This window comes from Dipodomys ordii, unplaced genomic scaffold, assembly GCF_000151885.1.
Source record: "Dipodomys ordii isolate 6190 unplaced genomic scaffold, Dord_2.0 Scaffold94, whole genome shotgun sequence".
Taxonomy (NCBI): domain Eukaryota; kingdom Metazoa; phylum Chordata; class Mammalia; order Rodentia; family Heteromyidae; genus Dipodomys; species Dipodomys ordii.
In genome coordinates this window covers 3,689,727-3,704,463 of record NW_012267310.1, presented here as the reverse complement: position 1 = coordinate 3,704,463, position 14,737 = coordinate 3,689,727, and the positions used below count along the sequence as shown (strand labels likewise).

The 14,737-nt window shown below is 40.0% G+C and overlaps 1 protein-coding gene across 1 annotated transcript in view; it reads right to left on the bottom strand.

Moving 5' to 3' along the window:
* Window positions 1–5,181: 5,181 nt before the first annotated feature.
* Window positions 5,182–14,737, bottom strand: part of Ptchd1 (patched domain containing 1) — a 51,867-nt gene continuing 42,311 nt past the window's right edge. The window contains exon 3 of the mRNA XM_013026498.1: window positions 5,182–6,951. Coding sequence (XP_012881952.1) covers window positions 5,297–6,951 — 1,655 coding nt within the window. The 3' untranslated portion in view covers window positions 5,182–5,296. The remainder of the gene's footprint in view (window positions 6,952–14,737) is intronic.

Sequence of the window (14,737 nt, the reverse complement as noted above, 5' to 3'; positions counted from 1 at the left end):
TTACTTCTTACTCTTTGCCTGGCACAATCATGGAAATCAAAGAGGATTTCAAACATCACCTGAGCAGAAGGGAGAAAGCAGCTGAGAGGCAGGCTAGGAGGACATCCTGACATGTTCTATGCAGGTGAACAGATTCTTGCTCATTCACTTTGCTCTTGGCTTTCTCTTGCATGAGCAGGAAACAGAAACAGCTGTAACCACCATAGGGAGGAACTCTGCCATGTGCTGGTTGGAGCCATTCTTGGTTCTTTCTAGATAATCCACTATACTATTAATTTCATGTTTTCCTTCGTACTAGAACTTTACTAGGCCTTAAAATATTTGGAACTTGTCCTTCAAAGGCCTGGTGCTTTTTATTTAGCACAAACTTAAAAGTAAATTTTCCAAAGGGTACATCCAAGTGTCTTCATACCAACCTGGTATAGATGATAATCTGCCCCACCCCACCCCACCCCACTCCCACCAAATCCCAACATTCCAGTGTTCTGGACTCACAGTTCCAACCCCAACATATAGCCCTTGCACCTCCTTTATAATTGTCCCACTAAATAGTGATTCAGTCTGATTTTCAGTATCTTTAAATGACCAGTAATTAGTTACCTTCTATGGTGACCCATTGCATTGTATATATCTGTGACCTTGGGCCCAAATCTACTTTGTAGCTGTGTGTGTGTGTGTACGTGTGTGTGTGTGTGTGTGTGTGTGTTTTGCCAGTCCTGGGCTGGCCTTGAACTCAGGGCCTAGACACTGACCCTGAGGCTCTCTTGTTCAAGGCTAGCACTCTATCACTTCCAGCCTTTTCTGTTTATGTGGTACTGAGGAATCAAACCCAGGGCTTCATGCATGCTAGGCAAGCACTCTACCACTAAGCCACATTCCCAGCCCTGTAGCTGTATAACTTGAACCCTAGCTATTCCATGTGTGATTGACAAATGAAAGAAAAAAATTATGTCTACCTTTGTCCCTTCTCTTCACTAGCCCAAACATCACATCTTCACCTCAAGTACTGACTCTAAGAGTCACAGATAATCTTTTACCTGATTTGTTTGCTCTTGTGTCTCCGGTCTCTAGAATAGGATATGGGCATGATGAGGCACTCAATAAATAGTTTCTGAATTTAAATATATTTACTGTTATTATCCCCATTTTTACAGATGAAACAGCAGCAGCAGCAGCAACAACAACAACAACAACAACAACAATAACAACAACAGAGATTCACAGAGGCCAAATACTGCTACAAGCTGCAGGGATACTTTAATAGGATCCAAAGGAATAAAGCCATTATGAGGAGGATACCATTTGTGCCCAAGAGGCTTTGTCTCACAACACCCCCAAGGCAGCTCTCCATCCCACCTATTCTTGGGAGGGACACAGCAAAAGCTCTGTTGCTGGGGTTGGAGGAAAAGTAGTGCCATGATTTCATAATGCTACTTACAATTTGGTGGTGGTTATCTCAAATAAAAAGGTTCTCAAGGGCCTTGATTAGAGCAGTATATTACATAACTAACTGTAGCCATGGAGGATAGCATCTGATTATCTTACAGCTAACTGAAAGATGGACTGGGGTAGAAGAGGCGGAAGCAAAACAAACACAACCAAGAAGCATGAACTAAACCAAAATAAACATCAGGAAAAAAGAAACCCCAGAACAAAACAAAACTTCTGAGCTAGAACAATGAAGAAGTTTTTATCTTTTTTAAAATTTCTCTCTCTCTCTTAATTTTTTGAGACATTTTGTTATGTAGCCCAGGCTTGCCTTGAACTTACTATGTAGCCTTGGCTGGCTTCAAACTTGTGATCTTCCTGTCTTACTTTCTCTAGTGTTGAGATTTTTAGGCATGTGCCACTGTTCTTGGCTTAGAGAGAAATTTTCATGAAGGTTTACCTTCTATTTTCTCTGGAAAAACTGTTCCTTTTAGTCTGAGGCATCTTTATGCTACTTGTTGGACCATTATGGTAGGACTTTTAAACAATGGTGTCTTAACAAGTATCATTTTTCTCCTTGAAAACTGTTAAGTTTCTTTTGAGTTTACATCTGCTGAATTCCACTAAAATGGAGAGGATGTCATTAACTTTGCCTTGGCTTCTCTTATTTTTCTTATGAAGGCTAAGAAAGCCCAACTATCACAGTTTTATAGTTAACCAGGAGAAATATTTTTTGATGAATTGATTTTTTCTTTGGTAAACAAACACCAAACACCAACTCAAAACCAATCAAATAAGTTTCTTTGGTAAAGTGGATATTAATGTCTTGGTTGGAATTAATTAAAGAAAAAAATTCAAGTGTTTTCTGGGATCATACTTCCCTTTTTATGGCAATTCAAAAAGTAAAAACTTCAGGAAGTAAAGACTTAAATTTTATGGAGGTGTGATTTTGAGATACTTCTAAAGTTTTCTCCATGGTGAGGCTAAACCAGCGCTGCCAGAGCAATAATTCGTAATTAATATTAACAAATAACAGTTATCTAACAATAAAGAATAAATCTTAGCATGCATACAGTCCCCCAATAGAAAAATTCATTTCACAGTCAGAATTTCATAAGTCTTGATTTCAAGTGCTGAAAAGAGAAAGTTGACAAGTTTGAAAATGCCCTTCATTTAAAAATACAATATCCCAAGATACACAGAGATTCATTCAAGTTGGAAAACTTCAATCTGTCATAAAACAAAGTTCCACATTTTCATTCTGGTTGACCAAATAGTGATTAAATTCCCCACAAAATCCATTTTAGTTGGTGTTTGGTGTATGTGTGTGTGTAAGTGTGTAAGAGAAGAGAGAAAGAGAGTGAGTCAGTTTTGTGGAGTCACTTTATGCTGAGTGCTCCACATGGCACACATGAAATCAATGGCTGATTTAGAACACACTGCTCAGAACATGATTTAACAACATAGGACTTAAGAATAAAACCAATCCCTTCTTCAGTAATTTCTTTTGTGTGCTGGTCCCAAGGTTTGAACTCAGGGCTTAGGTGCTGTCCCTGAGTTTTTGTGTTCAAGGTTAGCACTCTACCTCTTGAGCCATAACTCCACTTTCAGCTTTTTGTTGGTTAATTGGAGATAAGAGTCTCATAGACTTTCCTGCCTGGGCTGGCTTTCAACCATGATCCTCAGATCTCAACCTCATGAGTAGCTAGGATTACAAGCGTGAGCCACTGGCATTCAGCTGATGTGTTTTATAAATGGTAGCCTATTTGTAGGCCCCTAGAAGAGAGCATTAATTGAAGACCTATTATGTAAATTTGCCCTTTTGCCAGGACTGTACTTGTCCTCAGATTAAAGCTCATTATGTTCTTGAGCAAATAACACATTGGAGTGATCACTTAGTGAGTCTGGAAGGGAGACTGGACAAGTGTGTAATGCACATGAATTTAGAACTGTGTGGCCAACAACACATGAAATAGAAAGCACAGGTGCATTTGGTGTGGTCATGGAATCACTGGGGTTTGCTTTTTTTTCTGTTTAGAAATAAAGTGATAAACCTAAATCCCAAACATTTTCATTTCTATTTCATCTGACACAATAAAACAATGTCTGTTCTGCGGCCAGTAAAGTCGTATGTTCCTATGTTAGAAATGTATTTCAAGGGATGGGGGAATGAATAGCTGTGATCTAAAATGAAATCTAAAATGGACCTGTTCTGTCTTAGACAGGCTAGAATGTTAGAGAATGGTGTAACCTAGGTGAGTTTCCTTATTCTCCTAGGTCTCAGTTTTCTCCTTTGCAGAAGATGGGGGAAGTGACACAGTCTATCTTTCTGCTAAGGTCCAGAAAGGTAAGGTGCCTTTGAGAAATCCTTACTAGTGTAGATAACTGAAGAAGCTACATCTCTAGTAGCTTCCCAGTTTGGGCTTCATATTTATAGGTTTAAAGAAATACAGGGATCTAGCGGCAGCATACCTATCCTGTTCAGATCAAACCCTTTCTGTTTAGCTGTAATGAACCATTTCCCCCTGTAGATTGTGTGAGTCAATAGCATATGTATCTAGGCTTGTTAATGTCCAGATGGGCTTGGTGATGAAGTAGAGATGTGACAGGGACCACATGGAGGGTGAATGAAGTACAGACAGTTAGCAGCAAAGTTTGACTGCTGTCATGAATAGGTTTGTATAGATGATTACTTGGATCCCCCCCATCAGTTTCCAACTTTCTTTGGCCTTTATCTCCTGGTATTTGTACAAAGTTTCTCAGTGTCAGCATTTAGACTTACCAAACCTCTCTAAGCCTGTCAGAAGTCGCGTCTCCTAGCAAAGGCAAACGTACACTAAGGTGGTAGGTATGCAAAATACTCATTCTCATGTTCCCTTCCTCAGGTGTGTGGGCAATATTTTGTGCATCCATGCAAAATGGCTTGTAGGGTCAAACAGCTGTATGCTGACTATGATTTTGTGGTTAAATTGAGGGGTACTGTCTGTAGGTTCACGTAGACACCTGCTTTTCTCCCCATCATGCCAGGTATTTTGGTTTGGCTTTACGGTCTTACATTTCCAGAGCTTCCTGCCAAGAGCTCTAACTAATATAGCAGACTCATTCAGTGACAAGTGACAAGATATTCCAAAATAGAATCACCCCAGTTCTGTAATGCTGGAGTTGTCATTGATTTCCAGGTGTATTAATCAAACCATACAAATGTGAGAAGTTTTATCAGTGGGGGAATATGACAAATTCATTCTAGACAACAAAAATACCTCACCCAGGCAAATTTAGGGGTGACTCAGTCTCAGTTCATGGTCGATGGCCACTCTACCGTCTGCTTCTGAAGTTCTGGCTTGCTTTCGTTCATCACAACTTGCACAAGTATCTCCGTGAGTGTTAAGTAACGTAGCCAAGACCTCAAGCCACAGATCCTAGCTAGAGCTTGTGCTCTGCAGAAGTGTTGGAAGCTTTGTTATTTGAACAATGCTTAAAGCTATTTTTGCTTTGGCAGCTGACCTTTCAATCAGTTGCTTTTATCCCAATGCCAGCAACATCTGCAGTGTAGATAAAATAGGATTCTACTTGTTAATAAGCTTCCTTCTATTTGATCTTAGCTTAAGAGACAGTAAGTCTCCTAGGGTCTGTGTGTATGTGTGTGAGTGTGTGTGTGTGTGTATGTGTATCTCAACAACCCTTTTGTTTTAAAGGTGAAAAAGATGCCATGCCCGTTATCATCCCATTGTCCTTTGTCCTTTCTCTTGTTTTGCAAAGCCTGTTTCTTATCTTTTAAAAAAGGGAACAACTTTGAGTTGAACTGTTTCCTTAACATGATCTCCTTGTTCTTGACAAGACCTAAGGTGAAACTGTCAAGCAGATGTGATCACACGGTTGTAATTTGGTCAACCACTCGGGTACTACCCATATCTGCCATTTCTACGCATTCAGCATCCTCACGGTTTTCAGGATTTTTCTTCTCTTTCCTTTTTTTCTTAGAGGGTGGCAAGAAAGTCAGTATCACAGGTAAAATGGCAAAGCAGTGAAAGAAGGTGACAAATGCTATTAAAAACAAGCACCTGAACAGTGTACAGGTCAGATTTGAAGGCACAGCTGCGAGAGGAATCAGACCAACAATGTAGCAGAGGTAACTCTGTAAAATAGCTACCCCATGCACTTCCAGGGCATTTTTTACCCACTTAGTTCTTGTGAAATCCTTGCCCAAAACAAATGTGGATAACAGTGGAGCACAATTGTCAATTGTATAGTTAATTCCATAGATCAAGCATAGCACAGAAATGCAGTCCAGTTGTACTTTCCATAGTGTCATGAAACCTATCACGCCGAACTCCACGGACACAACTGTTATCGTGATCCAGACGTTAATCAGAGAGTCTGCCACCAGGAATGCCGAGAAGAAGAGCAGGAACAAAGCACTGATGCAGGAATTGTGCAGGGGAGCTCCCAGAGAGGATGCATATCGATCCATGAACACAAAAGACGGATTAAAGACAATGAACTTCACCTTGGAGGTGACTGAAAGTCTCCTCAGGGTCTCCAAGAGATCATAAAGTTCTTCTCTGTTCGTTTCCATGGTCTTGGCCACCAAAAACATTCTGGAGGCCACTACATCAACCTCATCATTATACTTTTTAGAGAAGATGATATCTTCTTGAAAATGTGAAAACTGGGGGGCTTTCAGGAAGGAATTCCTCAACATGTCTGTGAAATTTTTCTTAGTCAAGCCAGTAGAGACATTGAGTTTCCGAAGGTAATTTAAATAGCTTTCAAACCAGGATATCCGCACAAACCCCTTGGTATATTCTAGAACATCTTCTTGGACACTAGTGTTCCAGTACTCTATGGACTCATAAATGTAAAACCCAATCACGGGACTGTAGTTGCTGAAGTACTTTTGCTGGGCAGTAGTGTACTCGATGGTTTGTGTGGCGGTTGCTACGATGTTACTAAGGTCTGACCCTTCACTGACCTGCAGATAGCCCATTAAGGCAAAGGAAATATAAATAAGATAAAAGAGAACTACAAAAGGCTTGACATAGGTGTTGGTTATCCAGTCACAGTAATAGCGTTTGAGGAAACATACCAATAGGTGACTCTCGTAAGTGTTCGCTTCCTCGCCTTCAGCCGTGTCCTCACTGAATCTGGCTGTCAGGAAAAACCTGTACCATGCTGGTTTCTCCTGCAATACCTCGGGCTTTGGAACTTTCCTACAGAAGATACTATGCTGGTAATTGTTTTCTATGTAGCCAGTGAACACCAGGCTGGAACCATAAAACGAGAGTACATAGAGGTAGTTGAAGAGGATTGCAATACAGGAATTGCAGCAGAAAATCCTGGCTGCCTCAATGTTCGTGAAAGGGCTGGCCCCTATGCCAAAGGTGACCAGGTACATGGCAGTGGTGAGAGAAAAGGAGAGCATGGAGTCTGCATAGACTGCTGCAGTTCGCTCTTTCACATGTTGGTCTTCTCTAGTTTTCCTCCAGGAGGATAACATTTCAAAAGTCCCATATAATCCATGACCTAAGGGGAAGGGGAGTAGAAAAAGACCAGAGCGTAAGTTGAAAGTACTAAATCTCTTTAGGAGGGGAACCAACTTGAAGGAAGACTAATGGGCTATGGAAAGACAACCAGTGCTAGTGTTGCCAAGCTTGGAAATGCCTAGCGATTCTCCGCAATGGGAAGATAGGTCTGGGTGTTGGTGAATTCTAAAAGTGTGTGTTAATGCTATCATGGACCAAAGAACTTCCTCAGGTTCCCTCTGCTTTCCAAAAGCTTTGGCCCGTAGAAAGCTGAGTAGAGTCATGCTTGGGTCTCTTGGGGAATCATCTACCTCCATTGTTTAGGGATGTTGGTGTGGCTGGGTGGAACAATCGAGAAAAGATACCTGGACTGTCATCATTTTGCTGGCTATCCTCAACCTTCTAGGTGAAGGCAGAGGAAGACCGTGGGCAGAGGGTTCAAAGATTCCATTTTCTTACATTGGCCAAGTGGAAGGCTTTAGTGAGAAAGAGGCACTGTATTTAGTTTGAGTTATGACAGGAAACTAAATCATAGCCTCTTTTTTTCTTTCCCAAACATCAGGGCAGGAAGCAATAAATCTCAGAAACAAAGGCAAGCGAAATAAGAAAGAACAAATCTGACTGAAGAGGAAGGAAGGAAAAGAAAACACAGAAGGAATATGATCCATCGGAACTCTACTATTGCTAAAAATGAGAATTCCAGTTAAAGGTTTATGACTTGCATTTTATCTTTTGGCCAATTTTAGTTGTTCTTAGACGATGCACCAAGCAGGCAGTGACTGCTGGCTTCTCCGCACTCTTTGGCAGTAGGCTCTGTGGGACAGAGCCAGGTCAGAAACCGCTTTCCTTAACTGTTTTAGTGCCCTTGCCTTTCTGAGTAATATTCCAGCAACAGCAGAAGAGTGGAGGGACAGGTAGTTCCCACATTCTAACTCCATTCTGCAGCCTAGCTTCTGCTATCTGTCCTATTGGATGCAGACATTCCCCTGCTCTATCCCCGCCTGGATTTCCAGGCCCTGAGTCATTGAAAAAGCCCATCAAAGTGACCCATTGTGGCTTTCCATAACCCATATCTTGGTACTGGGATCAGCAGATCAAATTTTCTGCTTCCACACCTTGGTATATTCAATCTCATTATTGAGCATAACAAAAACCTTACCCTGTGGTACAGTGGTTTCGTTTTGAAAAAGAAATTTAAAAGTGCCAGTACGTGTGAGTGAAGTGAGTGAGTCACTGTCATTTTGCATGTACAGTAACGGAGGACACAGTTCCCTCCCCCACCCCCGATGCCCAGACTGGTATTTCTATCCTTAGTGTGAAGTTCTGGCCTCAGACTTAAATGCCCATTCTGGAGTAATGAGCTAGGCCTGTTGCCTAGAGGAATTTGACATTTATCTTAATTTATTAGGCATCATTTTACAGCCACTTTTAAGAGGTCAGGTCAAGGCTGTCAAATTGATTGCTAGTACTGTGTCCCTTACTGCATTGGTGGCCTCTAAACTCCTTGAACATAAAGTAAAAAGTGTTATTTGTTGCCTGAGATCCCGTTGTTCATTATGCTTTATGTAGTTCACTGTCTAGACTCAGGAAGGAAAACTGTGTATTAAATGTATTTCCCCTGTGTTCTTAGGAGGGACCAAACTGACTTTGATGGAAAGTAAACCATCCCTTGACAATGAATAAAAAGTAGATACTTCTGAGGCATCAGCACCTTGGTACAACAATATTGACGATTTGATCTGGAGGCAGGTAGACTAGGTAAGCATTGGAAGACAAAACTCACTGCAAGAGCTTGCTGAAAATGGCAAGTCATTTTCTGTGATGTTTACTTGCTAGGAACAAAAATATTTTAAAACAAGGATTTTGTACTGAGTTGTTAAATATGGTAATAAGACAAGGACGCATATGGCGGAATAAGAATTAATCATATAGTAGAACTTGAATTAAATCTGTTTTGCAGTCATTTTAAAACTTAAGTGTGATGTTTTATGAGAGTGATGCCGACTTTTGTTGAAAAATACAATAAGAACCCATTTCTTACCTTACTGGTGACTAATTATAGAAGTTAACTGAGAAGTAGAATTAGAATTAACAGAGCTGGTAAGGTGACATGCGTGAGGCTTGAGGGTCCAGAGTGAAAATAATCAAACTCAAGTAAAGATAGAATGAGCCTGTTAGCTTGTCTCTTGAGTTCTGTTGCTGCATTTTAAATGCCTGTCCTTCTCTAATTTGATTTTTACAGATTGAATCTGGATTGGTTTTGCATGTGTTTTTGGTTCTGGGGGCAGCTCCAGAAGAATTTTAATTTTATCCTTAGGTGCTTCTGGAAATAAGGCCTTTCCTTTATTCCTTTATCTAGGTATGCTCTTGCATGTATACTAAGACCCTCTTAAAGGCCACAGGAGGCCCTGAGAAACACTCTGTTCCATCTGATCACCCATCATTTGTTGCTAGTGGTCATTGGCTTTGCTACCATTGTTCCTGATAGGCCAAATTCTTGTTTCTCAAACCATACTTGTCTAAACCCCAAATTGCAATTGCACTTGTGTAATGACTTAGAAAAGCCCTTTGGATTTCTAGGACAAGTGCTGATGCCGTAACTGCACCTCCTTTCCGTAGCTCAGTCAAAGGAAGGCTGAGCGCCAACAGAGCTATGGGTACCTGTAAGGGATTAACAGCCTGGAGTGCCTAGTTGGCCCCAGACCCAGCTCACAGCTGGGTATTTATAGGCTGAAGAGGTTGATCTATTCCCTTAAAGCAAAGAGAAATGGTGAGGCCCTTGTTTCCTGGCCTGGCCTCAAGGAGAAACACATTCTAAGAACTCTAGGACATAGGGAACACCCTGAGCTCTGGAAAAAACACACACACACACAAAACACCCACCTATTCTGCCAAGAACTACAGCTGAATTTCCTTTGGTTTGGGCCTTCAAAGGTATTGTTTCAATTGCAGGCTACCCTGGGACAGTGGGCTGCTAAATAACTTCCCTTAGTTCTGGATTATAAGTCAGGATGGACAATGGACTGGGAAAGTAGTAAAGAGGAAATGGCATATAGGAAAATTTCACAAAGAGTAACTTCATAGAAATTTTCTCATCAGCCAGTCCCGCCTTTATCTTTGATGGCTATGACAGAAACTGGGGGGAAAAAAACCCAAAGAAATATAGAATTAAGAAAAAAAGCTTTTGCTAAGTTCTTTTCCTTTCCCCCTTTCTCTCTCTGACGATGGGGCCCATCTTAAGCCCTGCCACCATTCACAGTCCTCTTCATTCTGGAACTGGAATCCAGCAGGAATGACTGTCAAGATATCTACTACATGTGGATTGAAGACACTTTTTAAAAAGGTTCCTTACCAGCAAAAACATTGCTGTTCGCCTTGTCCTCTGGTTTGAAAAGTTCACTTTGAAGTAGAATCCTGTTTACAAGGACTCCCTGGTAGCCAAGCTCACAGGGGTGGGCACAAGGATGCTCCCTAAATGTAAAATCCCAGGCAGATATTGACCTTCATGACAACCAGGAGCCCCTATGATGGTAATGGGAGTCATGGCTCATTATCAAAGGGGTGGGTCATAACAAGATCCCTACAGATTGGATCAAAGCAGCACAGAAAGGACTAACCCTAATGTTGGAAGAAACTAAAAATCTAGCTAATCCTCTATTGTTGTGACTCTTGGGCACACTCCCTGATTAGGTCTTGCTTTCACTCTGTCTGTTTTCTGGGTGGAGCCCAAGTTGTCAGAGTTGTTTATAATCTACCAAGGCAGGAACCCACTAACAAATAGTTGAGAGTTAACCTAACTTTACCCGGTAGATATGCTTCAAGGAGAGGTGTTTGTAAAGTGAATCGTGTTTTCAGTTTCTTTAATGGTTTTGCTATCAGAAGGAATCTGGGTGATTTGTTTCAGCGTTTTTTTTTTTGTCAGTGAATAATTATGAGTAAACTGATCTACTTTGTACATTGAGATATCCTAAGTGTGATACTTCAAGCCCAGATTTTTCTGCCTTACTCAGTCCACACACACAGAGGCTGGTGATGCCTTCCAATGCTGGATTTGTGTCACATTTAAATCCCTTCCTCATTACCAGGACTTCCTCAGCTTGTGTCCCTCAAATTGAGGACTGTCTGAGAAGATCAGGTGAAATGAAATGGCTTGCTGATAGATAACCTTTGAGGTTGTGTGTGTGTGAGAGAGGGGGGGGGGAGGGAAAGAAGGAGAGGAGAGAGAGAGACAGAGAGAGAGGAAGGGAGACAGACAGACAGACAGACAGACAGAGAGACAGAGAGAGTAAGAGTCCTGGGGCTTGAATTCAGGGCTTGAGCACTGTCCCTGAGCCTTTTTGCTCAAGGCTAGTACTCCATCACTTGAGCCATAGCTCCATTTCTAGATTTTTTGTGTTTAATTGGAAATCAGAGTCTCACAGATTTCCCTGCCCAGGCTGGCTTTGAACTCTGATCCTGTGATCTCAGCCTCTTGAGTAGCTAGGATTATAGGCCATGAGCCACTGGAACTTGGCAATAACCTTGAAATTTTAATCTAAAAACATTTAATAGCATGAAGCCATTTATAGCATATGTGGAAACAAAATGACCATATTCTCCTTGGAAATCCCAAGGATATAATATATAGAATATAATACATGAGCAGATTCTGCTTCTGACATATTTTATTGTTAGGCAAGATCCACTAAGTAGCTCGTGTTTATAAAATGCTTTTCTTTCATTGACATCCACATAAATTCATAATTTTTGTTTTTTTGAGAAGAAATTTAAAGTGTATATGTGTCTGGATTGAGTAAGATCTATTTTCAGAGAGATGTTCATTAATTGGGTTACATTTACACTTTGCCAGTTATAAACATTTACTTTATAAGCTGAATTGTTTGGCTTATCCTAGCCTGTTTTGTCTCACAGTTAAGAGTAAGAGTAAAGGTGTTCTCTGCTGAAGTAAAGACAGATGCTCACATCAGGGGGAGTATAGCATCTTAGTCTTTCTACTAGAGACTTGACACATTGTGGTTGTTCTAACATGGCATTAACTTTGAATCTGAGAAATAATTTTCCTTTAATAGATAGTAGCTACAAATGAAAGTTCAAGAAATGGATTTGTTGCTGGGCATCAGTGGCTCATGCCTGTAATCCTAGCTACTGAGGCATCTGAGATCTAAGCATGGCCATTCAAAGCAAGCCTGGGTAAAAAGGCCTGTGAGACTCTTTCTCGCTAATTACCTACCACAAAAACTGAAGCTATGGCTTACGTGGTAGAGTGCTAGCCTTGAGCACTATTGGGGATAGTGCCCAGGTGCCAGGAATGGCACAAACAAACAAACAAAAAAGAAATGGATTTGCTAAGAGATCTTCCTTGTTTAAAGATAAAGTATTTAACAGGGCTATGTTCATCTATACACAAACTGACTATAGTATGGTATATACAGGGGTAGATTCCCATGCTGTAACTCCTTTGAACAATTAACTGACATTTTAACAAAACAAATACCAGAAGGCTGAATCATGTTTTGTGTGAGAGTGGTAGGAATTAAGGGGAGGGGGAAAAGATGAGTAGAGAAAGGAATGGTGGGTGAAGACATAGTATTCAAATGTATATATGTGAAAGTAAAACTAGATAACTTGAGAGGATAGATGGGATTGGGCCAGATGAGGACGGAGATGGATAATGGAAGGGGCGACACTGGTCAAGATGCATCACACTCATAAATTGATATGTTGAAGTCCCTTTGCACAACTAAAGATAGTAAAAATAAATTTAATAGAAAGATAATTAGATATTGTGTACTATATAAAACAACTGTGTATAAGCATGGCATGTAATGTATACTATGGCCATTGTGTGATAGCTTTTCATATAGAAGACTTATATATAAACATGTATATGTGGCATTTTTCGTAAAATCTGTTTTATATATTTACATATAAAGTGCTTGAATGTATAGCATATATTACTACATAGGAAAACAGTATTTCTATATAAGTAGTCAAATAATTTATATATTGCATCATGTTATGAACACATTGTATACATATAAATATATAACATGAGGTATATGTCATATATCTAATATAGCTAATATATGTAGTATGTATGCAGATTATACACATATACATACACATGACATATATAGTAAGCTGATGTGGAATTTATTTTACTGATGAGGCAGAGAAATGTTAATGCTAATGTATCAACACAGTGAAGGAGCTAGAATTCTTCTCCTGGGGCCCATGTGTCTACATTTTAGTTCTTGACTAGTATAGTAGTAAAGATTAGATGAAAAGCAGGATTTCTGTGACAATAACTATGGATCTGCTTGGGCTGTGAGCTCCTCATGGACTCATTGGGTCAAAATCACCCAGTTCTGACGTTCTGAGCTTGCCGTCCTAATGTAGATACCAGGTGTTTTCCTAGCTCAGTGTTGCCAGGGTTGCCTCTGGTTGCTTGACCTTCGTGGTTTTGCTAATTCCCTACTCTCTGGGCAAGATCACTCAGGGATACTTGAGACCTGAGTTAAAAACAAAGCCCCCTGCATTCCTCTACAGGATTGAGTTTTAAAGACTCAGGTGTATGTCCTTTGTCCTGGTCTTGTCTTAGCTTATAATGAGGACTAGAACAAAAAATACTGTTTTGTTTGTTCTGTTTCACAAAGCTATTTATTTCTGTCCTCTTGCTTCATAATATGATTGGTGGAGCACCAGAATAAAATGATGAGAACAAATCACAAAACTAGATTACATGATCTCGTTGTAAAATTACTCCCATATGACTATAGGCTATTACCAAAAAGTAGGAAACAAATTTTGAAAATATTATGTGGAATGACTCACTTGTTTTAAACAAGATGTACACAGAAATGTGAACAACAAAACTGGTACAAATATTTTCCTAGAAACTACTGAACTTATTGTACATAGAAGTCAAAATTTTTTCCAGGGTACTCTAATATGCTCCTATTTTGTTCATGCATATTGCCGCAAATAATGGATTTCTGCAATAACATGTTAGGTTGGACCATATGAATTTACCATTTTTGTTGTTTGAAAATGATTGGATATTGGTACCAATTTCTAGGTGAAAAGTAGTCGACAATATATGATTTAAACTTTATTATTATCTAGCTGCCTTTCCCCCCATTTTTCTCATGACTTTGTGAATATAATCAGAACACAGAGAACCTTTTAGATTTGTTAAAGGGGAAGCAGTTAAGAGTTGCAACTTCTTGTACAATACAGTGCTCCTTTAGATGAGTTTCATATTACTATATCATATTTCAAGTGGCATTATAGGAGAATACATTTTTGGAGAACTAAATCTGGTTTCTGCTAAAAATACACACTCTTAGATTATATAGCAGAAAGAAGCCAAACTACTCTGCTATTATTCCCTTCCTGGCACTTAATTCCCTTCTGTCCGTCTTGAGTCTGGATCAACTGGGTATTATATCCCTTCCTGCAGAAGGAAGAGGGTTTCCTTGATTTGACATTTTACCTCCTCAAACTTTACAAATATTGGAAATAGCACTTGTCGAGTATTTTCCATTTCGTCTAAGTTACAGGGCTCAGGTATCTTGAAAAAAGGCAAAGCGACCTTTACCAGTTAGCCAAATAGAAAGCAATACCTAAACTATCCTTCACCACAACTTTCAGTTTCCTCTTTTTGTGCTCAGAATGTGCAGGAAGCAAGAAACTCCCCGTATGCACAAGGAAGAAAACTTCTCTTCTGTTCCTTGTATATTCTCCAATATTCCATTCCTTTCTTGATTTATGTATGATCAACAAAG